Source organism: Heptranchias perlo, chromosome 3, assembly GCF_035084215.1.
Source record: "Heptranchias perlo isolate sHepPer1 chromosome 3, sHepPer1.hap1, whole genome shotgun sequence".
In the NCBI taxonomy this organism is placed as follows: Eukaryota; Metazoa; Chordata; class Chondrichthyes; order Hexanchiformes; family Hexanchidae; genus Heptranchias; species Heptranchias perlo.
The window spans coordinates 109,596,188-109,620,510 of NC_090327.1; the positions used below are offsets into that span (position 1 = coordinate 109,596,188).

Consider the following 24,323-nt stretch of genomic DNA (forward strand, 5'->3'; position numbering starts at 1 on the left):
GACCGCGGTAAATTAGCAGGTTAGTATACATCAATGGAGCGGCGAGCACTGTTGGTTCACCACTCCAAGCAATTTCTGGGCCAATTATGATCACTGTTAGATAAATGTTCCCTTACTGTTAGATTATTTACTAAGTCTGGCTCATTACTAAATCTAGTATGGCCTGCCCTCTTGTTGGTTCCAGAACATATTGCTCCAGAAAACGATCTTGAATGCACCCAAGATATTTACTACCTTCCTGACTCTTCCCAATCTATATGTAAATTAAAGTCTCCCATTAAAACAACTCAGCTTTTGCTACAAGCCTCTCTAATCTCTGAATTAATACATTCTGTCACTTCATTGCTGCTATCAGGAGACCTGTAGACAACTCCCATTACAATTTTAAGTCCTCTTTTATTCCTCAATTCTAACCATAGAGTCTCCACTGATTGCTTTCCTTTGCCTATATCCTCTCTGACTAATGTTGTAATGGTGTCTTTCATCAATAAGGCTACCTGTCCTCCTCTTCCAGTTGCCCTATCCTTTCTCGAGACTTTATAACCTGGACTATTTAACTCCCAATCATGACCAGTTTGCAACCATGGGCGTCATTTTAGCACCCGCTATCGGGTTCGTTCCTGGCGGGGGGCTCCGAAAATTGGAGAATCCCGGCGCGGGACCGGAGCCCGCCCTGAACCCGCGCACCTCCGGGTTCCCCGCTGATGCGCCGGCGTGCGCGCGCAGACCCCGCTGGTGGGAATCCCGCAGGCAATTAAAGCCAGCGGGGTTCCACTTGAAGGTATTTATTTCGGTATTTCAGGTCATTAACTGACCTGATTAAGGGATTATGTGAGGAGGGGTGGGATTTTAGAGCAAACTGGGACTGTTTCCCATACTGGGGGAAACACTCCCATGTCAAATGGACGTGTTGCAGCTGTCAGCCTGTGGCTCAGGAGAAAACTATCCAGAAATTCCTTCCCCTCCCTTATGTGTCGGAGTGTCTCTAACTCATACTTCAGCTCAAGGACTCTGAGCTGAAGTGTCTCAAGGTAGAGATATTTCCTACAGATGTGGCAATCTGGGATAGTCTCCCAGTCCACAAACTCCCACATATCACAGTCTCAACACGTAGCCTGCACTGCCATTTCTAGCTTTCTATTTATTTATTTATTTACTTGTGAGTACTAATTTATTTCTAGATATAATAGAATTATTTGAGATCTAGATTATATTTAGTCGATGGATTAAGGTTGATTTCAGGTTAATTTGCAACTAATTAGTGTTATTTTTGGTTTATTAACTTCTTTATTTTAGTATCCCCTTAACTACTATTTGTTACTTATGTATACCAGACCTTTATTTAATGCAATTCAGATCCCTTTAATGTTGATATCCTCTATTTAATTAATGTTAATTTTATCCCCTTAGATCTAATTAATTATTCTGATTATTTATTTATATACTTACTTATTCACTGTTGCCCCTTGATTTAAATTACTTAGCACCTCCTTCCCCCCCGCTGCACTTAATTCCCGCTCTCACCAATTTCCTATCATCACACTGTTTAACAAGCCACACCATTTAGCAGATTCAACCAACTCTCATCCAGTTCTGTAATGCAGCTCTGTGCTTTTGCAGATATCCCTCTAATATACCATCAGAAGCATATTAGTTACAATTGGTCAGTCAACTTCCAACCACAATAATTAACACCTAGTCAGGGACCCACTTATAGCTGATTGACTGTTAACTGCCACTGACTTGCAATTTTTAAAAGGTTTTTTAAAGTTAGAAAACTAAGTTAAATTTCAGTTTGCTAACAAGGCACTTTCTGTACTACTCACCCACTACTTATTAGTGATTCCCACTCTCACTAAATCCCCGTCGTCACTCTGTTTAGCGAGCTACTGCATTTAGCAGATTCACCAAACTCTCACCCAGCTCTGTGCTGAGCCTTGAAATGTAGTTGCTTACTTCTTAAATGCCTCGCTGCTACATGGTGTCCTCTGTATCCCCATGTTTCCCAGGGACAAAGGGATATTATAACTGCTTGGAAGTGAAAATGTACTTTGGTGGTGGTACAAATGGGCACTAGTGGTTCAGTTGCTGATTATATATCCCACCTGATTATCCTATCCATTGAAGTCAATGAAAAGAAAAATCGGACGGGGTGTATAATGGGCAGCCGATTCACTACTGCCTTTTTTGCGCCCCCACCGAAGTTCAATTTCACCCCCATCTCTCATAACTAGGTTATATGGCAAACCACTAACAGAATTTAAAATGGCAAATCCCCACACAAATACAGTTACTAAACAAACATGTATTGTACACAGCCCTACAGGATGTTTGTATTTGAATTCAATGGCTTAACCCATTGATCTATTACAAATACTTTGAACAGTTGTTAAATGGATTCCTATCCAAAGACAATGACAGCAATTAACCCACAGACATCAACATCTTCCTGAACTTTGCTACCTCTCTTGTCCTCAAGTGTGTATATTAGTAAGTCTGGGATGTGTATTCTCTACAGCTTGCAGAAACAACTAAGAGTAACAATTTTAACCCTCTGTGTGACCAGCAAGAAAAAATTCAATAAATAACCTAAATTGGTCAAAAATACTTCATTTTTCTTAAAGCAGATTACAGTTTTATTTGAGATTTTGGGCTAGAATATAATTACATAAGAAATAAGAGCAGGAGTAGGCCATGCAGCCCCTCGAGCCTGCACTGTCATTCAGTAAGATCATGGCTGATCTTCGACCTCAACTCCACTTTCCCGCCCGATCCCCATATCCCTTGATTCCCCTAGAGTCCAAATATCTAGCGATCTCAGTCTTGAATATATTCAATGACTGAGCATCCACAGTCCTCTGGGGTAGAGAATTCCAAAGATTCACAACCCTCTGAGTGAAGAAATTTTTCCTCATCTCGGTTCAAAATAGCCGACCCCTTATCTTGAAACTATGACCCCTAGTTCTAGACTCTCCAGCCAGAGGAAACAGCCTCTCAGCATCTACCCTGTCACGTCCTCTAAGAATTTTATGTTTCAATGAGATCACCTCGCATTCTTCTAAACTCCACAGAATATAGGCCCATTCTACATAATCTCTCCTCACAGGATAACCCTCTCATCCCAGGAATCAATCTAGTGAACCTTTGTTGCACCCCTTCTAAGGCATGTATATCCTTCCTTAGGTAAGGAGTTCAAAACTGTACACAGTACTCCAGGCGTGGTATCATCAGAGCCCTATATTATTGTAGCAAGAACTCCTTACTATTATACTCCAAACCCCTTGCAATAAAGGTTAATATACTATTTGCCTTCTGAATTGCTTGCTGTACCTGCATGTTAACTTTTTGTGATTCGTGTACAGGGACACCCAAATCGTTCTGACTACCAACATTTCTTTGTCTCTCACCTTTTAAAAAATATTCTGCTTTTCTGTTCTTCCTACCAAAGTGCATAATGTCACATTTCCCTACACTATACTCCATCTGCCAACTTCTCGCCCACTCTGTCTATATCCCATTGCAACCACTTTGCATCCTCCTCATAACTTATTTACCCTCGTCAGCAAACTTGGATATATTACATTCAGACCCCTCATTAATATATATTGTAAACAATATATATTGTAAACAGGAAAGCAGGGTTAACATCTTATACATAGGCAGTATTATAATTGAGTATAAACAATAGTCTCTTTGCTTCTTATTACCTTTGTTATTTTCTCACTACTTTTTTAAATCAGAAGATTGTGGGTTCAAACCCCACTCCAGGATTTAAGCAAATGTTCTAGGCTGACACTCCACTGAAATAATCAGTGAGTGCTATATTATCAGAAATGCCATCCTTCTGATGAGATATTAAATTGAATCCCTGTTTGCCTGTTCTTGTGGATCAGATGGACAATTCATGATCCCATGACACTATTTAAAAATTAGCGAGTTCTCCAAGTGACCTGGCGAACATTTTACCCTCAACCAACACCACCAAAATGGATTAACTGGTCATCCACTGAATTGTTGTTTGTAGGATCCTGCTGTATGCAAATTTACTGTTGTATTTGCTTTAAAGTAATAAATTGCATTTTCACTACTTTATGGCATTTCTGAGAAATGCCATAAGACATTATATAAATGCAAGTCTTTCGCTGTCTGCTGTGTTTTTCATTCTTTTCTCCCCATTTTGTTGCGTCTCCAGTTCTTTGGGCCCTCACTCTCCTTTCTCTCCATACTCTGTATTTTTTTAATTCCCTTTTCCCTTCTCAATGTCCAAGTTTCTGTGGTCCAGCTCTAGAAATTGACATAATTTGCATTTTGCAACAAATTGACTGCAGAGGTTTCCCAAAACTCATAGATAATATTCAACTTCCACATTTTCTCTTAGTATCTCTCAGAGCATTTGAAATTTGAAGGTCATGGGTTCAAGCCCCACTGCAGATATTTCAGCACATAATCTAGGTTGATACTTCAGTCCAGTACTATGGGAGTGCTGCACTGTTGGAGGTACTGTCTTTTGTTAAACTGAGGTACAATTTGCCCCTCAGATGGATGTAAAAGATCCCATGGCACTATTTGAAGAAGAGCAGGAATGTTCTCTCAGTTTCCTAGCCAACATTTATCCCTCAACCAACACCATCAAAAATAGGTTATTATCTCACTGCCTTTTTATGGGACCTTCTTTTGTGCAAATCAGGTGCTATGTTTCCCTACATTGCAGCAGTGAATACACTTCAAACGTATTTAAATGGTTGTGAAGTACTTTGGGATATTCTGTTGTGAAACGTGCTATATAAATGCAAGTTGTTTCTTTACTGGGGTAAGATAATATTCAACTTCCACATTTTCCCTTAGTGCCTCTCAGGATATTAGAAGTCCCATGGATTGAGACATTCTCAATGATTTCTTGTCTGCATCTGTATTCAATATGGGAAACCAATAAAAAATGGAAATGCCAAAGAGGTCTAAGCACTGTATTTTATGCCTAATTGAATTATTAAGAATGAATTGAGATGACCATAATTTTTGACATAAACCTAAGAAAAATTAAAAAGTTACAATATTTGCCATATCTCATTTGTATAATTTTAGAGGCAATTGTATCTGCTAAAATATAAGATACTAGACCTTGTATGGAAATCAAATTAAAAGTTTTGTTCACATTTTAAAATTGTAGGACTAAAAATTATTTGTTCTTCTAGCACCAGCATTGTCCAGAATCTATAGCACACAGATGTTATTTGTGCAACGCAATACAATGTAAAATCTGACACAGACACCAAGTTGATTCACATACATCATATAGCTTATGATAGTTGAGACAAGTCTTGGCATTTTTTTAATGCAGAGAAAATGGATAACATGGAGAGATTCCACACCTGATAACAGATGGACGGCAACAAGATACAAGCCTGTAATTGAATTGGGGGTTCTGATGATGTCATAAACCACAAGAGTCAAACTCAAGTGGTTTATAATCCTATCACAAGCTTGGGATTCAATTATTGTCCTGTATCTGCCAGCTAATTTTTACTCTTTATAACATATAACACAGTCTATATTTTCCATGAATAATGTTCTCTTATTAGTCAAATAAAATCAAAACGTTTTAAGGGTAAATTTAGTGAGTTCATGCTCCTGGCATCAAGCACCACAGGGAATTGGGCACAGAGCTCAACCTTTCTGAATCGAGGTGTCCTTGATTTCCCAGCAATAGATTTTAATCACTGGAAAATCGGAAGTGCTGTGAATAGGGCACACTGACCTCCACATCTGATTATCCAATTGTGATCCCTTAAATAAGGCTTTCCATCAGGAGTATAGTCTCCCTTAATTCACCCTTTACAATTTATTTTGAGAATTGAATACAAAGTCCCTACTTTACTGATGAATTTAGGAATATGAATAGTTATTTCCAGAAGACATAGATGAAGGAGCATTAGAGATGAGAGTGATTGCAGACCTAAATGTATTACAGCATAACGTGACAGTACCATAGTAATAGCATCAAGGGAGGGAGATTCGATCACAAAGCACAAGAAATATAGTAAGCAATAAATAACTATAACATATTTGAAAGGTTCAAATGGCAATACAAATGGTGAGGGTGATGTATAAGCAATTTAAGGAAGTCATCCAACCTCAAGATTCAGTAACGACCTTAAAATCATTCCCTTTTTGTCTCTTCTAATTATTTTGATGATATTAGAGGGCTAGACTTTCCTGCTTTTTTCAAAAAAATGGGAAAAAAATACCAATTTTCCCATCACATTTTACAAGCTGTTAACTAAATTGCAGGAACACACGGGGATAGATATTTAACTTGCTGCCCGGGCATAAAACCAGCATTACGGATCATCCGCCTGTTATAGAAACCACCCGATTTTCATTTCCATGGAAATTAAATTTGAGCCGTTTCTATACAAGGTGGCCAATCTACAACACCGGTTTTATGCCGGGCGATAAACTGAAAAACTACGCCAGTGTCTTGAAATGTGTGCTTCCTAAGAATGTGATTAAATTAGCAAAAATGTAAGATAGCTGCAGATCATGATGCGTCTGCAGTAATGCTTCTTGAGGAGCTAATGTGCCATTTACCAAACATAATTGTCAAAAACTTTGTTAATCCAATTGTAGCATGTGCAATATTTGTGAATAATGGCTGAATGAAAGTTGAGAAAAGCATAATTTACTGATCAAACCCTACACATAGCAGTAACCAGTGTAATAGAGCACCATTTTTTTGTGTGTGGAGGTGGATTGCACCCAAATATACAAAAGAGAAAACAAGCATGCAATCTGACACTAAAACAAAATGAATGCTAGTTTAACTATTTGAAGGACCTGGCAGGAGATCCAGAAAAGGTTGCATGACTTAAAATGCATCAAGAATATTATTGTAAAGTAACAGCCGTGAAGGAATGTAATAGTCCTTAAAGATACATGCAAATGCAGGGAAATGTCAGCAAGATTTGAGAAAGTGGGATAATAACATGGAAATAGCAGGGTTGCACAAATAGATTATACATGCCATAATGGAAGAAGGAATACACAACAAAAAGGAATTTCTGCAGACCTAATCATCCTGTCTGAATCCCCACTGCTTTTATGTTTAAAGGCAAAAGTGGCACATAACAGGACAGTGCAGCATTCTACAGGTGGAGGACCATATGGCAGGAAATAACTCACTACAGATCAACAACCAATAGTTTAGGAAGAAGAGCTTGGAAGGCATTAGAACACAGAAGACTGAAGGTTACATAGAACTATTGGTATACACCATATTAATCTTATATTCTATGGTTTGCACAATATGTTACGTCAATACGCCCATACACACAATTGTGCACAAGCACAAAATAGTGCCTGTAATGACAATACATTGTCCGAATAGATAAGTATACTCATGTGTCCCATCTGCTTTCTTCACAGAGCAAACAGGACACAGTGGTTCACCTGATATAACTGAAGACCTTGGAGCACCAACAGAGACCACTTGGAGCACCAACAGTTAACGCCTCCATTTGAACACACTCCAGCATGGAATAAGGTCATAATGACTTTAAGAAGGAAATACAGGTTAGAAAAGGGGGTAGCAGAGATGGGATTGATGAGAGGTGAGTTGGTATAGGCCAGAGGTCTGGCATATTAAATGCCCTGAATTGCATGGTGATGCAGACCATAATGGGCCTATTAGAAGGCTGTTAGATCACAGGATGCATGTTAAAGTTATTTGGTATGTTTAAGTTAGATCAAGCTTGTTACCATTTAGTCTGCTAATAAGCGCATGGCAACATAAGTGGCATTTGCATTGGAAACTTCAGTTATGCAGATCATACACATGTCACTCATCAATGTTCTCACTGCTGTGATGGAAGCTTTGGGGTTGAAATTCCAAGAAGCAGTCATAGCCAACTTAACCTTGCTTGGAAAATGTTACAAGAAAATATGAGAGTGGGATTCTAAAACTTCACAAATATCTACTATTCTATCCTCATAAAGGTCCGTGGACGTTATAAGGATGCCCTTCAGTCCTGATGCAGGAGCAACTAGTTGCCACTATTGTCAGTTGAGTCAGTTCTGTGACATTATGTAGCCTTGCAAAAATGATAGCTAGTACTGTCTCTGAAAGCAATGAACTCACAGTAACTCCAGCAAAGGAGATCCTGCCATTGATACAGATCCATCATAGTTAGTCGCAGAAACGAGTAGCAGATCTTATGTATCCCAGATGACAATGTAGAATGTACCAGTGCTATTCCCTCACCAAGGGAGCAGTTAGTGGTTGAGCACATTCACAAGCAACACAGAAAATGATACATAAGCAACAAATATGGTGACAAACCTTAATAACCAGATATACTATAAGCACACAGAATATGATATTTGGGGTAGAAATAAGTCCAAGCCCATTTTCGGATGAGTCAAGTGCCCATTGCTCTCTCTAGCTCCTATGATGCCCTTTCCTTTTTATCCTGCTGCACACCGAGATGCCCATCAATAGCCTATCATGCTTTGTGGTAGAAAATCCATTTATGTTTTTCTCTTCTGTCACCATGGTGGCAGTGCTTTGAAATCATAGCCATTATTAAGCTCATTAATTCCAGATCTGACTTGGAGTTCAATACTCCCTTTTCAATTTTCTCTCAAGTTCCTCATGATTTATCTTAACAAGGCTTAACATTCAAAATCTGCTTCTTCTCTCACTTTTTATTAATTTTCATAAACCCATTTTTTGATCGAAGCAATCTTGGAGTAGCACTAAGCAGCAAGAGTGTTTTTGACCAGAAGTTCATTACTGTTTACATGTATCTAATTTTCAATAAAATTACCAAACACAGGAAGGTATTACCCTTGCTATGCAACTGCTAACAGGAAAATTCATTGATTATTATATATCAAGGTGTCAGCCTTATCATCAAGGTGTTCAACCTTGGCTCAGTGGCAGCACTTTTGCCTCTGACTCAGAAGGTTGTGGGGTCAAGTCTCACTCCAAGAGACATAATCTAAGCTGATATTTCAGTGCAGGATTGAGGTGGTGTCTTTTGGATGAGATGTTAAACTGTGGCCCCATCTGCCTTCTCAGGTGGATGTAAAAGATCCCATGGCACTAATGTGGAGTTTAAAAGGGGTACAGGAACGGAGAGACCTGGGGGTGTATGTACACAAATCTTTGAAGGTGGCAGGACAAGTTGAGAAGGCTGTTAAAAAAGCATATGGGATTCTGGGTTTTATTATTAGAAGCATAGAGTCCAAAGCAAGGAAGTTATGCTAAACCTTTATAAAACACTGGTTAGGCCTCTGCTGGAGTACCGTGTTCAATTCTGGGCAGCACACTTTAGGAAGAATGTCAAGGCCTTAGAGAGGGCGCAGAAGAGATTTACTAGAATTTTGCCAGAGATGAGGGACTTCAGTTATGTGGAGAGATTGGAGAAGCTGGGACTCCTTAGAGCAGAGAAGGTTAAGGGGAGATTTGATAGAGGTGTTCAAAATTATGAACAGTTTTGACAGAGTAAATAAGGAGAAACTGTTTCCAGTGGCAGAAGGGTCAGTAACCAGAGGATGTAGATTTAAGGTGATTGGCAAAAGAACCAAAGGCGAGATGAGGAAAATTTTTTTTACACAGAGTTGTTATGATCTGGAATGCACAGCCTGAAAGGGTGATGATACTATGAGTTCTCTACAGTATCTTGGTTAATATTTATCCCTCAACCAACATCTAAAACAGATTATCTAGTCATTATCTCACTGTGGTTCATGGGACCTCACTGTGTGCAAATTGGCTGCTGCATTTCCTCCATTACAACAGTGACTACATTTCAAAAATACTTCATTGGCTGTAAAGCGCTTTGGGACATTATGAATTGTGTTTTAATAATGCAAGGTCTTCTATATATAATGAATATACAATATGATATATTTTATATATAATTATATTATATATAAAATTAATATATACATTATAAATATTATATATATATTTATAGACTATTTTCTTAATATTTCATGTTTCTTTGACTTAGCACAGCCTGTTCTGCTACATGGCATCACAAATGACATTGGGGCATTATATTCCCCTGAGTGGGGGATAGAGACCATCAGCATCAGGTTTGCTATTAATAAATCTGCCTGCGCTTCAGATGTGAAATTTTCCCTCTGCACCAGAAATGAAAAATGGAATTAAGTTAATGACCAAGAAGAAAGCGATCTGCACTGCAAAAGTGGGAGTATTTTCTTCAGCTGCACTGAGGTAACACGTGGGAGTAGTGAGTCGTCATTTTGCCTTCACAATAAACATACCACTTTAAAATAAAATAAGCATTGACTGCTTGGCTGGAGTTCTGTCCCACAGAACAATTGAAGATTTTAGTAAATTAGTTGGAGGGTAGATTTCTCAAGTAGCACCAGTGTCAGAGCTAATTTCTGTTTTATTCTACTCATTTCCAACTATATGAAACAAATTTGCATCAGGTATTATACCTGTAACCCTCTTCACTATCACCCAGCTACCACTACCTACTCTTTCTCTATTAAACAACCACCATTACCCTCCCACCCCTTCTATACCACCCAACATACATGAACCCTTCTTCTTTGTGCCTGGGAACCATTCTTAACTGCTGGTATTCTGTTCAAGGTGGGGGGGTGGGTGATAAAACCCAACAGTGTGGGACAGAGTCATGCAAACTAAAAAAGTCCCTTGTTTTTATCCCTGTCTGCTGAACTCTGCTATAGTGGCAGCAGAATAGCTACAATTGGAGACGCTAGGCTGAGGAGGAAGAAAAATAATTCAAGGTTCCCACTGCTGACCGTCATCTAATAATTCCTATTGAAATGCTCGTCAGGTGAGGTAAGAATCGGGCTTGACTGTGATACTTTCCATCCTCTCTCCTCATGGTCAAAAATGCCTACTGACACTTACCGTTAGATAGAGGTGTTCAAAATTATGAACAGTTTTGTCAGAGTAAATAAGGAGAAACTGTTTCCAGTGGCAGAAGAATCAGTAACCAGAGGACACAGATTTAAGGTGATTGGCAAAAGAACCAGAGGCAACATGAGGAAACATTGAAGAATAGCCAATCGGCTAAAGCTTTGATCAAGTTGAATCATAACCCAGCATTAGCTTTCAGGAGAGGAGGGGGGAAAGTGGGAAAAAGATGGTAAGGAAAACCCAATATGAGGCCATTTCCGGCATTATCTTCAAGGGGGAGTTCAAGTCAGATATTTGAAGATTGTCGATAAGCTTTTTAAAAAAAGACTGTGATGAACTTCAACGGTCATTATTGTGTGTTTGGGTGGAACAACAAATTATGATATCTCACAAATCACACTATCCAGCTACTGTACAAATATTTCAATGTACAAAAATGGATGTCTGCATTTTGTAGTGACAGTGAAAGGAGAAGTGAAGTGGGAAATGACATCAATTGACTGATGTACCTTGAAGAAACAAAATAGATGAGCGTGTGATTAATGATGTAGATTTTGAAATGCAAATTCCAAATATATCTGTCTATGAGTCATATTGTATCTCTAAACTGAAACTGGTAACAGCCATAACTAGTTCACTTGCATGATTGTAATTTGGTGAAGTATTAGAAGCCCACCGCCAAAATATTTTATACATTCCTGAAATCAATTTATATCGTAGTCTCACTGATATAGCACATAATGTACTAATGTTCTATGCCATGGAAAGGTAAGGCCCATGAGTTCCTTTGGATTTCTCACACAGTGAGTTGTTAATCTTATTCAGGCCAACTAGCAATGTTCCAAACAGAAGTGAGGGAACATAAAATAAAGGCCTGGTCAACATGAATAGCTCTTGTGGCTTCTTAGCAGCTGACAATGAAGTAACTTTGGGCAGAACAGGACCTAAGAACAGAAAAGTCTGCCCGCCAGATGGATTGAGAAATGATGCATTTGATGGGAGGAAACATTAAGAATTTGGAGAAAGTATAAATAAAAATGTGGAGAAAAGTCTTAACTAAAAATTAGAAAAATTAAGCAAAACAGTTCCCTAATAGACTCAGCCTCAATGAATGCAAAATTCACCACTTTGAACTTTTATTTTGATTAAATATACCATGAAAAGATATTATCCATCAGAATTCAGGCCTAGAAATTACCGTTCTTCAATTAGCATATGAATACAAAATTAACTTCAATGGAAATAAAAATCAGGAGAGATGTGAAAAGGGCTGCAAATTTGCTTTCACCACTTTTACACTATCGTACAAAGTCATAATCTACCCAAAGGTGTTTAAAATAAGAAGGTAATGTCTTTGTTAAAATAAGGGACAGAGCAATCTCACGTGAATGTATTAAGTGTTTGTATGCTAATATGGCAAACATAATTTATAGGCTATAGTGTAACAATAAGTAAATTCACTACAGTCTGAGTGCTTAAACTGTAGCCAATATGTTAATCGTCAGAAGCACCATACAGGACCACATGTAGTCTGGTGCCAAACCACATTTTTTATTTTATATACGAGGTGATGTCACAAATGTTTTATATATTAAAAAGCACTATGTCTATATTATTAAAATCACTTGCTTCCTGTCCACAATCCTCACTTCCTGTGCCACAATTTTAGGTCACGTTTTTGTGTCAACATTTACCATTGTAAAATGCTCTATCAACATTTTCTATTCAATTTTGCTATGTCAACTGTCATAACATAGTTTCAGGCTCAGGCCACTAGGTGGCTCTGTGGAATGACTTTCTGAAACCCCTCTCCCAACTTTGTTGCCAGCTTGTACATAAAAATAAACCTTATATTCATCAATTGACTGTGGGCAGTGTCATAGGCGATTTACCAGTCCACATGGAAAATGTTGGGCAAAACTTTATTATGTGTTGCAAAGGACCTGATATGATGATTAAATCATCAAAAGGCATTAAAAGTTAAGTCAGTATTATTAATGATATTGTGATGAAAATAATACTTGTTTCTTCTGCCCTCCCCAAAATATCTTTCTTCAGCAATTTTGATGAAAATGACGCCCTTTTAAATTGCATCCAATCAGTACTTCAATCACATGAACTGTCTGTGGTTTCCTTGTTTTTTTTCTTTATCCACTCTATATGATATGACTCCCATTAATAGTACTGAGCAAATCAACAACAACCAATTAGACTGGTTATCTTTTGTACCTGGAGGGAGCTTACTTATAAAGATGTTGCCCACCTAGTGTGTGGCATTAAATAAATCTTATTTAAATATAGTAATAGTAAATTCATTTGTTTTTTTTAGTCTAAATATTAGTTAGCCTCTGCTCACAATTCTCCTGTTAATTCCAATTTGATACACAGCTTTTCAGAGAGTCAGCCTGGAAGAGGTACCATTGGTAATGCACTACGCATTCTCAGTGACACACAAGCCCACCTTGATGTAGCAAGGGTTGGGGTGAAACCTTTTGTTTCTTTTTATGGAACTATTGTGTACTATCTGGTACAATGAGACACCAGTGGAAATCGCTGATATTAACCCACATTCATACACCAGCAATAAGAGAATTACTGTTGAATAATATGTTTTATGCCAAAACTAAAGATTTGATTGAACTTAACAGCATAAGTGTTAAATAAATGGATTATTAAAAGTTCTGGCGTGCAGGAGATCTAGTCTATTGCTTTCACTCATGGATGATATAAAAGCACAAAGAAATAAAGAATGAGAAAATGCCCATCAGCTTATTAACCTCCCTCCATCCTCATGCAGAGTCCAGCCACTACACTGTCTGTAATCATATCCAAATATCCTTTAATGGTACCTTTAACAGATACTGATACAACTCTCTTATCCTAACAGCATCAGTCCCTATCCAGCATAGTAAGAACTAACATTATATTCAGTATGTCTATTCTGTATCAGTGAGGAATAAAACAGAATCTTTCAATTATAAAAAGGAAAGTATACTTCTTTTTTTAACTAACATTTATTCATAAATGATGCATTTATCAATTTTCCATTACAACATCAATTAAAATGTTCTTGATGTGCCAAATATTATTTGCACGCATGCAACATTATTGACAAGAGGTAAAGACTGTAATATCTGCTTAATTCCAGTTACCATTATTCCGATGAGAAAATAAATTCCTAATTACCTGGTATAAAGTTGTATCTTGCCAAGAATCCAATAGATTCGAGCTCACCGTCAGCAAAAAATTTAATCCATAAAAATCTGCCAGATGATGTTATAAAAGGTGGAATTTTCTGACCACAGTAACGTCCAATTTCGGTAGAAAACCCAAAAGGTCCATCCCGCACCTCCATGTGGTCAAATTTGCATTCCCAAGAAGGTTCTATGGAGTACTTTTCATCAAAGTAAAGTTCAATGCTTTGTCTTGGAGCAGCTAAACAGTGATATTAAACAATTAGTTCCCAGATAATAAATATATTAATAGTTGGCATAGTGTGTTACAGGGGTGTAGCATTTGAACGAGGGGGGTGGTTTTGGATGGTATAAAACATGACATGAAGCCCAACTCAGGGCATATAGTGTCATCTGAGCCTCGAGTGTGATGCAAACTTGTAGCACATGATGTAAGCATAGTATTTTTAAAAATAATACACGCCAATATAACATAAACTAATATATTATAAATAATATACACTATTGTTACTTGCTGCTTTTACATGTTCTAAATAGTTCCTACATTTATCTCATGTTACATCAAGATGATGATCTCCTGTCAATGATAAATCCATGACATGGATGAAATATGGGAGGCTGTTATTACTACCTTAGATAAAATATATTAAGTATACAATATGATTAGATAAAAGCTGGACATATTTAATTTTTTTTCATTCTCAAAGAAAAGCTGATTGCACTCAACTTCTCAAAATCCCAGTAAAGACATTGGAAAATAAACATTTTAAGAGCTATAAGGATTTTTAAAATTATGTTCCATGGTTTAAGAATATATTACATTGTATTTACAATAGAACAATTAATAATACCTAAATAATGCAAAAATGTATTAGCTGGGTACACTTCAGCAAATCCCATCATTTTTAATTTAAGGTTTAAACCTTGCCTCACTGTAGAAATAAATGGACTTATTCAAAACAAAAACAAAGTTGTTTGACCTTTGCTCCTTTTGCTTCAAGGAGCAAAGGTCAAACAACTTATGAGAAATCTCTGGATAACAATCTGTATATTCTCATAATTTTTACTACAGCCTGTATTGTCAGCAATGCCCCTTGTTCATACCTTCAATGATGTATATGCACTCTCTGTCAGGAGGGTACCTGTTTGGATAATTGGGAGACGTGAAGAAGCCACCATCCGGATTCTTGATCCAGGTGCCACATTGCACTGACTCTGAAGAGGTTGGTTTGTCTGTAAACAGATCAGATTCAGCCTGTAACCGCTGCTCAGTAAAACCAAGTCCGACTTATTTGCTACTTAAAACACTAATGGATCTCCCATATTTTGATCATTGGCTGAAGAAGAGGTTGGGACAGATATCTGGCAGGGCCAGGTGTGGGGCGATGTGGGTGGAGGGTAAAGGCTAGCACAGAGGCTTAGGGTGAGGGTGGGTTCGATGTTGAGCTTTAGACTGTGCAGCTAACAACTCGATTGTTTTACAAAAGAAAGAAGCCAACATTTTTTAAAAAGTTAAACCCAGGTACTGAGCACAGGTGGGTCTGGGGTGGGGGAGTGAGAACACAGGTGGACCTGGAAATAAAGTATGGGCTGAGACAGATGTGGAACAGGGGAAGGAAAGAAAGAAAGAACTTAACATGTCCTAAGGAAGTTCCAAAGTATTATATAACCAATTAATTACTTTTTGAAGCGCAGTCAAGCAAATACAGAAATAAATTTCCACCCAGCAAGGTCCATTAAACAGTAAATGAATGTAAGATCGGGCAATCTGATTTTGGTGGAGTTGAATGAGGGAACAATGTTGGCCAGGACACTGGGAAAGCTCTTTGGCGGACACCAGGAAAGGGAAGGCTCATTATAGGAAGTCTAAGGCTCATGGAAAGACTTGGGGTCTCTGCATCAACATAATGTAAGTGAGATTGCAGATTTGTGCAGGTAATCTGTGCGCCATTTTATTCATAGGATCATGGTAATTAACTTACCTCAAAATTCATAATATTTAAAGCAATGCTATTATCGGAAGCTTTCCTCTCAGTCTGTATGTGAATTGGGAGTGTCTGGGTGGCAATATCGCAGAGAAATTATTATTGCCGTAATGAGATTGGGCAGAGATTTTGCTGCAATGAGACTGGCAGAAATTGTCGATGGAATATGATTGGGAGAAAGTGAAAATTGGGAACAATAGTTTGGAAAATATGAATGGGGATAAGGAAAGTGGAAAATAACCAATTAGAGGTTTAACCAATGAGGAAGAAGAAAAGTGAGTTTCAGGATGAAGAGTTTTAACATAGACAACAGATACAAGAAATGTTATTATAAAAATAAAACATATGGCTATCCTTCCCCTCCCCCACCCTGAATATCTATGTCTACTCTGGCACACAGTAAACTGCAGTGTTTGCTTTAATGCAGTAACTATACTGGGCAAAGCATTGCAGAAATGTTTTAACCATTTCAAACTATGATTCACTTTAATGTTTGACAGATGACTGCAGTAAACTCTGAAAAAAAAGTGACATTATCTGCTGCCAGTGATTACAATCAGATAATTAAAATAGCAGGAAGCAAACGTGATTATGAAAGAAAGGGCACTGTGATAAATGTTACCTGATATCTTTTTTGTTGACACACACAGTCCTAGCAGGATGAGACTTGATACTACTGCAAGAGGAGAAAGAAAAAAAACATTTATCACAGGGATTTTTTTGTTTTGTATTAGCATGGTGAAATAGCCATTAATAGCTATTAGCTAGAAGTAAAGTTCAAGGAAATTATTAAATACAGCTGGCAGAAGTTCATGTACTTTTTCTACCACCTTTTTAAATGATGTCTCACCTATCATTGGTAATACAGTAATTATATTTAGTATCCATGAAAATGATAGATTTTACATACTCATATCCATCCACTCAGAAACGTCTCCTGTCTACAAATAAATAAATATACACACACAAACCTGCTTATTTTGCCCACATCTATTTTTGCTTACAGACTGTATGCATTGGCTATTACATAGCCAGAAACTAATAATAATAATCATCCACAATAGTTGTAGTTCATAGCTTGCTCTGGAGCTTTCAAAAGATCTTCGACAATTGCTGAGAGTTTCGAAGCAAATGGAATTTAAGAAGTTGATCTTGTGTAGTCAAATTTAATACCGTGAAGAAATATAGTAATAAATCGATGGCTACATAGTTGGGAAGTAAAAGAAAACTAAACTGACAGTGCAAGTAAACGCTCTTGTGGGAGACAGTTATCTCAGTGACAACTGGTAAATCAAGGACTGCCTTAAATAACCCTCTGTTCTCTTCTCTTCCCTCTCGCTCCCCCCTACACCACCCTCCCCCCCCCCCCTCTCCCCACCACCATGTCATTCCCGATGCTACCTTCATCTGGTCTGTATTATCTAACACTCAGTTGATTCCTTACTATAGATCTATCACCAAAGACCCACAACCATCCAAATCATGACAGTCAACACCATCTCCTGAAATTGCATAGGTAGAACTTACCGTGAAGCAATCTGAGCCGATGCCCATGTACCATGTCTGATTCTTATGCAAGGGGCTCCAATCCAAACTAATTCCATTTAAGCAATGCGTGGCTGACAGGGTGACGAAAGATGGATGGATGGATTCAGGAACAAAGCTGGTAACACAAGATCATCCACATCCCAACTCGGTTTAGAACACTATATATGTAAATGTATGTATGTGTATGTATATATATATGTGTATATATGTGTGTATGTATTCTCAAAACTCAACCAAAACTAATCACCAGCAGTTTCGCACAGAGCCCCAGGCTGATCAGAATATTCCCATGATTTCCACACAAACGTTGCCACGATCCCTTGCTTCTTTTGATGCATTAAAGGGATTAATAGGTCCGTCATCAGCCCTCTCTGAGCGCTCCACCTTTGCAATCTTCTGGGAGAAGCCGTACAAAAGGAGAATTACTCCTCCTTCAAACCGTATTGAACAAAATCCTTAAAAACGAACAGATCCATTTATAAATCACGAATAATCGGGCATCAAAAGGTTTTGTTTCAACTTGAACTAATCCCCCCCCCCCTTGAAATCGCTCTTGCTCGTACACAGATAGCTCTTTTTTCCTCCCTCTTTTCTTTTGTTGGACGTGTTTTGCATTAGACTTCGACTTCTCTCTCTCTCCCTGGCCTACGACAATCCAACCGAACCGAGATCTCTCTCTCCAACATCCGTGTTGCGGGTGCAGAAATAATAAAACAAAAGTTCATCCCTTTAATCCAGTGGCACCGAGAGCTCTGATCGCGGATCGGAAAGTGATTCGGTCACATGACAGTGAATTCAATATTAAATATAGGCAATTGATAGAAATCTGGCAACATCAACAATAACAAAACAAGTCGTCAAAGATCACCCAGCTGTAAAACCCAGGGGGGGGGGAGGATGAGGCACCGAGTCATAGCACAGCCAGGTCCAGATGTAAAGGTAGGATTGGAGAACAGATAAAGGGGAGAGATGACAAGACGCCCGGACACCAGTAACTTGCTGCAGTCAAAATACTGTACATCTGCAGCCAAGGAACATGGCGGGATCCTCAGCAACTGCAAATGATTTTTTTTTTTAAATTTATGATTCAGACGCGCAGTGCTCACGCCGAACTCCCTCTCTCTAGACAGCAGAAGGCTGGGCAATGAATCGCCCGAGACAACAGGGCTTTCCTTATCATTTTAACCGAGCCTCAAGTTGCAAGATTTTGTGACTCCCCGAAGCTGCAGACTCTATCCAACTCCCCCACTCACTGCGTTAAATATTCAGATTAGTGCAAAAGAAATGTTCCCATCCAGTCAAGTCCCCTCATCAATGCACAGTCACATCAACGGTGCCGCGCACTCACAAGTCATTCTTCTCATCAGCGAGTAAACTGCAGCTATTCCAAATCAAAATAAACTTCTTGCTTTGATATATACACATCCACCCACTGGACAATATTTTTTTACTCTCTCTGAGGGATCCGGTTAAAGAAAAACACAGTCCGCATCTAAACAGATCTCCGCCTGGTTAAATTGAAGGTGCAACTGTAGAGTAAAATATTCGTTTTAGGAATGGGTTGGACTGAATTGTCTCTTGCCTTCTGATTTACTTATGCGTGTATAATATATAGACATGCACGCATATATATATGTATTATTTTTACACATATAAATACGTACATACATATATATATATATAATCATTATATGTGTGCGTATGTCCTGTCTTGTAGTGCATCGTTGGAAGAGCACGCTTGGTACTGTCTGATCTCTAACTGATTTTCGGGTCTGGGTCTAAACAATTCCATCTTTCGCTCCTCTGGCGGTCAGAGTGTTTCACCATTTCACTGCGGTGAAAGCAACTCCATCATCCTGTGTAAAAAAAACCCGATAGGGTGGGGGTAGGGTGAAGGACGAAGTAAGTGCCGATGAGATGATATTTTCTGTTGTATTTAATGTTGATTTACAGGATAACTTCTTGTTCGAAACCGAGGCACGAACGCTCCGCAGAAAACACAGTTGCAACTTTTCGTTATTCCTTCATCGATCTCTAGCGGAAAGTACCCAGATTTTTTAAAAAAGTGAAACCATCTTCCTCATCCTACATTGCTTCACTATTGCTTTAAGTTAAAAACAAGCACCGAAAGTTCACCTGTAGTTGCCCCTATCTTTTGATATCATCATTTTTGATGCAGTGTGCACATGGAAGTATAGGTGACACCCTTCATACATCGTAAGGTAATTGGTTTCAGCGGAAATTGCGCAGGCTCTTGGTGTAATTCTTCTGGCTGAATGCAACCCAGGTACCAGCTATAAAGGTAGGAGCATTGGGTCTGAGGCATCAATCTGGAGCCTATCCGTTCAATTAACCTCATCTTTCCTCCACTGACTGATATTTTAAAGGTGCTTGCGATGTTTATATATGAATAAAAACATTCTGAATGTCTTGATGTGACAGTTTACACTAGTGCACGGTTACTGGCAAAAAGACTTATGGAAAATATGTGCAAAATAAAGATGTTTGGAGGAAGATCAACATTAATCTATAATTATCAGCATTATCTCTCTTGTTTACATGTTATCGGCAAGACACCGCCATTAGTTACTGAGGTTGTATCGTGCAGTACAGATAGCAACTCTTCGTGCTTTCTTACAACACTAGACGAACTACAGCTTGCCATTCCAGGGCATGTCTGTATTGTACACATCTTACAATCACCCACACCAGCTTATCAATAAATTAACACTGTAGGTACCGCATCATGCAACAATGAGGTTCACCATGTCACTGTAGTCAGGCATGAAAGCAATGCATCATAAGCACACCCCTTGTGGTACTGGACTAATAACCCCGAGGTCGTGAGTTCAAATCCCACCATGACATAAATTTCGTGATTTGTGGGATAGCACCAGAAAAATGACCATGAAAGCTGCTAGGTTTTTGTAAAACCCCAGTTGGTTCACTGATATCCCAAACTGGTTCCATTCCCTCTTAAGTGGACCACAAACAACCCTACAAAACAAGAGAGAGAACTAATAGGTGGACTCGGGCAATCCCAGTCTCTCCACCATCAGCAAGTCAGGGGTGTGATGGAATACTTATTGCCTGCTTGGAATAGCAAGGCTGCAACAACACTCAAGAAGATTGACACCATCCAGGACAGAGGATCTACTGGACTTAATATGCACCCCGTTGACTATGGCTGTAGTATGTACAATCTACAGGATGCATTGCAGCAACTCACCAAACTTACCTTCTAGCCCTGTAACTTCTGCCAGTGAAAAAGGAAACAATGGCACCTGGAAGTTCCCCCTCCAAGTCACACACTATCCTGACTTGGACATATATCATCACTGCATTAAAATCCTGGAACTCATTATCCAACACGATCATGGTTGCACCACTAGGACTGCAGCCATTCATGAGGGCCCCTTTCTATGGGCAACTCGGGGTGGTCAATAACTATGGCCTTGCCAGCATCCAGAGACAATTTTTTAAAAATGTCATGATGTATAGTAGGGGCTTACAGTGATCCAATACTGTAGGCAATGTATTATATGCATACAGTCATGATATATGCCCATGTACAGTGATCTGCTACAATAGGTAATCTATTATACCCACAGTACTGTCATGATGTATACCTGAGTGCAGTGGTCTGATACTGTAGGTGATATAGAAAGAAAGAAAGAACTTGCATTTATATAGCCCATTTCATGATCTCAGGACATCCCAAAGTACTATACAGCCAATTAACTACTTTTTGAAGTGACAGCCAATTTGCGCACAGCAAGGTCCCACGAACAGCAATGAGATAATGACCAGATAATCTGTTCTAGTGATATTGGTTGATGGATAAATATTAGCAAGGGCGCTGGGAGAAGTCCTTTGCTCATCTTTGAATAGTGCCATGGGATCTTTGACAACCACCTGAGAGGGCAAACAGGGCCTCGGTTCAACGTTTCATCCGAAAGACTGTATCTCCGACAATGCAGCACTCCCTCAATATTGTACCGAAATGTCAGCCTAAATTATATGCTGAGTCAGAACCCACAACATTCTGGCTCAAAGGTGAGAGTGCAAACACTAAGCCATGGCTGACACTGACAGGGCTGTACCATGTATATATTATATTATATGCATGGTACAGTACTGATACGTACAGGGATATGATACAAGAAGTTAATATATTATATACATAGCAGTCGTGTAATAGTGTGAGTAACTTATTACATGGTACAGTTATGTATATTGAGGTACATTGGTGCGATACAACAGATAATGTATTATCTGTATGGTACTGTCATGATACATGCTCCACTAAGCATCATGAATGTGCCATGTAATGGGCCAGAATTTACTGTCAAAATAACGGTGAGGCTAATGGCGCTTGCCTATATGCGCAAATGGTACTGCAACTTCAGGTGAGGGGTAGATGCGCTGTTAAACTCAAAAATCCAAAAGTTGCTGTCTCAGTTGTGTCACTCCGCTATTAGCTTCGCGAAAACAGATCAATGGTCTGCCTTACCATTGAAATGTATTGAATGGCGTGAAGTTGCTTTATTTGCACCATACAAACTAAACTCGCCAGAGAAAGTTAAGTCTTGTCCATTCCAGTCTAAGTACCCTTTTAATGATGTGATAACTGTTCATTACTGCCAATCAACCTTTTTGGCATTGAAAATTAACTATTACAAATGTGGAGTCTCATTCTTTCAGGTTTAAATTATTGTTGGAGATTTTTAAAATGTCAAATTTAAGATTAAACATTTTTAAATATTTTCCTTTCTGTCTCTTTTTTTCTCTTCCCTTAATCCAATGTTTCTTTCCCGCTCTATATTTCTCTTTCTGTACCCGATTTAACATTAAATTCACACACTTTAATTTACACTTCCTTCTCAGTTCTTGCGCTGTTTATTTTCCAATCCTTCAATCTGACTGTTTAAGGAGATCCCCTGTTGCTTGCCCTGTTCACTCAGGTCCCAGATGCCCTGTTTCCCTCGCTGCGACGTTATCAGCTCACAATTCCAGCAACTTGCCAAGCAAAAATTTTTAAAACCTAAGCGTGCAAGGCCAAGTCTAACTAACGGCCCTGTTGCAGCAAATTATGACCACTTAAACTGAAGCCCTGTCTGCCTGATCATATGGATCAGATGGGTATTAAAGATTCCATGATACTATTTAAAAATTAGCGAGTTCTCCCAGTGACCTGGCAAACATTTTACCCTCAACCAACACTACTAAAACAGATTAACCGGTCATTCATTCAATTGTTGTTTGTAGGATCCTGCTGTATGCAAATTTACTGTTGTATTTGCTTGCGTAGCAGTAGTCACTCCACTTTAAAGTACTACTTGGTGGTATTTCTGAGAAATGTCGTAAGCCATCATATAAATGCAAGTTTTTCGCTGTCTGCTGTGTTTCACATTCTTTTCTCCCCATTTTATTGTGTCTCCAGTTCTTTGGGCCCTCACTCTCCTTTCTCTTCATTCTCTTTCTTTAATTCCCTTTTCCCTTCTCAATGTCCAAGTTTCTGTGGTCCAGCTCTAGAAATTGACATAATTTGCATTTTGCAACAAATTGACTGCAGAGGTTTCCCAAAACTCATAGGTAATATTCAACTTCCACATTTTCTCTTAGTATCTCTCAGAGTATTTGAAATCCCATCAGAAGGTCCTGGGTTCAAGCCCCACTGCAGACATTTCAGCACATAATCTAGGTTGACACTTCAGTCCAGTACTATGGGAGTGCTGCACTGTTGGAGGTACTATCTTTTTTTAAACTGAGGTCCAATTTGCCCCTCAGGTGGATGTACAAAATCTCATGGCACTATTCGAAGAAGAGCAGGAATGTTCTCTCAGTGTCTTGGCCAACATTTATCCCTCAACCAATACCACCAAAAATAGATTAACTGGTGATTATCTCTTTGCTGATTATGGGACCTTTTGTGCAAATAGGGTGCCATGTTTCCCTAAATTGCAGCAGTGACTACACTCCAAAAGTATTTAATTGGTTGTGGAGTGCTTTGGGATGCTAAATGAAAAAATGCTTCCTGATTTCACTTCTAAATGGCCTAGCTCTAATTTTAAGATTGTGCCCCTTTATTCTGGACTGGTACACCCGCAATGTCAAAGTTAAGGGCAGGAACAAAATTTTGCTAGGTACAGCATGTATTAGTTGACTTTCAATTTAAGTAAACTGCAAACTCTGCTTATAGGACATTCAATACAAATGGACCACAGCTTTTTACGCATTGATTTTTAAATAAAGAAACAATTCAAAACTGCTCTTGGCCCATTGGTTAATGCCAAGTGAATGTCAGTGGCACGATTACTGGTATGTACATGACTGGTCTGTACAGACAAGAGTTCTCTCCTTTTATTATGAGCTGATCTGACACCGTCTTCACACCTCTCATCTGCCAGCTCTCAGTTGTCTTTTCAGCACCACAGACAGATCAAGCTGTAGACCAATCAAAACAAAGGGCTCTGCTTTTAACTCCATTTCTGCCCTTTAATGTGGTGATAAATTATTATTTGTCTTACGTTTTGTGTAGCCATGGATGAAATTGGTGTGCATATATCTTGTTACATGTAGTCCATTATCTGTGTATATTTGTTTGTGTGCATGTATGTGGGCGGGGAGAGATTAAAATACAAGACAAAGAACTTTATTTCTAGTGAAACAAAA

The 24,323-nt window shown here is 38.7% G+C and overlaps 1 protein-coding gene across 2 annotated transcripts in view; it reads right to left on the bottom strand.

Moving 5' to 3' along the window:
* The window catches only part of neto1l (neuropilin (NRP) and tolloid (TLL)-like 1, like), a 208,099-nt gene extending 190,438 nt beyond the window's left edge, over nucleotides 1-17,661 (bottom strand). For both annotated transcript variants that reach the window (XM_067976382.1, XM_067976387.1), the window contains exons 1-4: nucleotides 17,628-17,661; nucleotides 16,723-16,776; nucleotides 15,220-15,348; nucleotides 14,108-14,356 (exon numbers count right to left, since the gene is read on the bottom strand). In XM_067976382.1, the coding sequence (XP_067832483.1) occupies nucleotides 14,108-14,356; nucleotides 15,220-15,348; nucleotides 16,723-16,776; nucleotides 17,628-17,661 (466 nt within the window). The remainder of the gene's footprint in view (nucleotides 1-14,107; nucleotides 14,357-15,219; nucleotides 15,349-16,722; nucleotides 16,777-17,627) is intronic.
* Nucleotides 17,662-24,323: the final 6,662 nt, after the last annotated feature.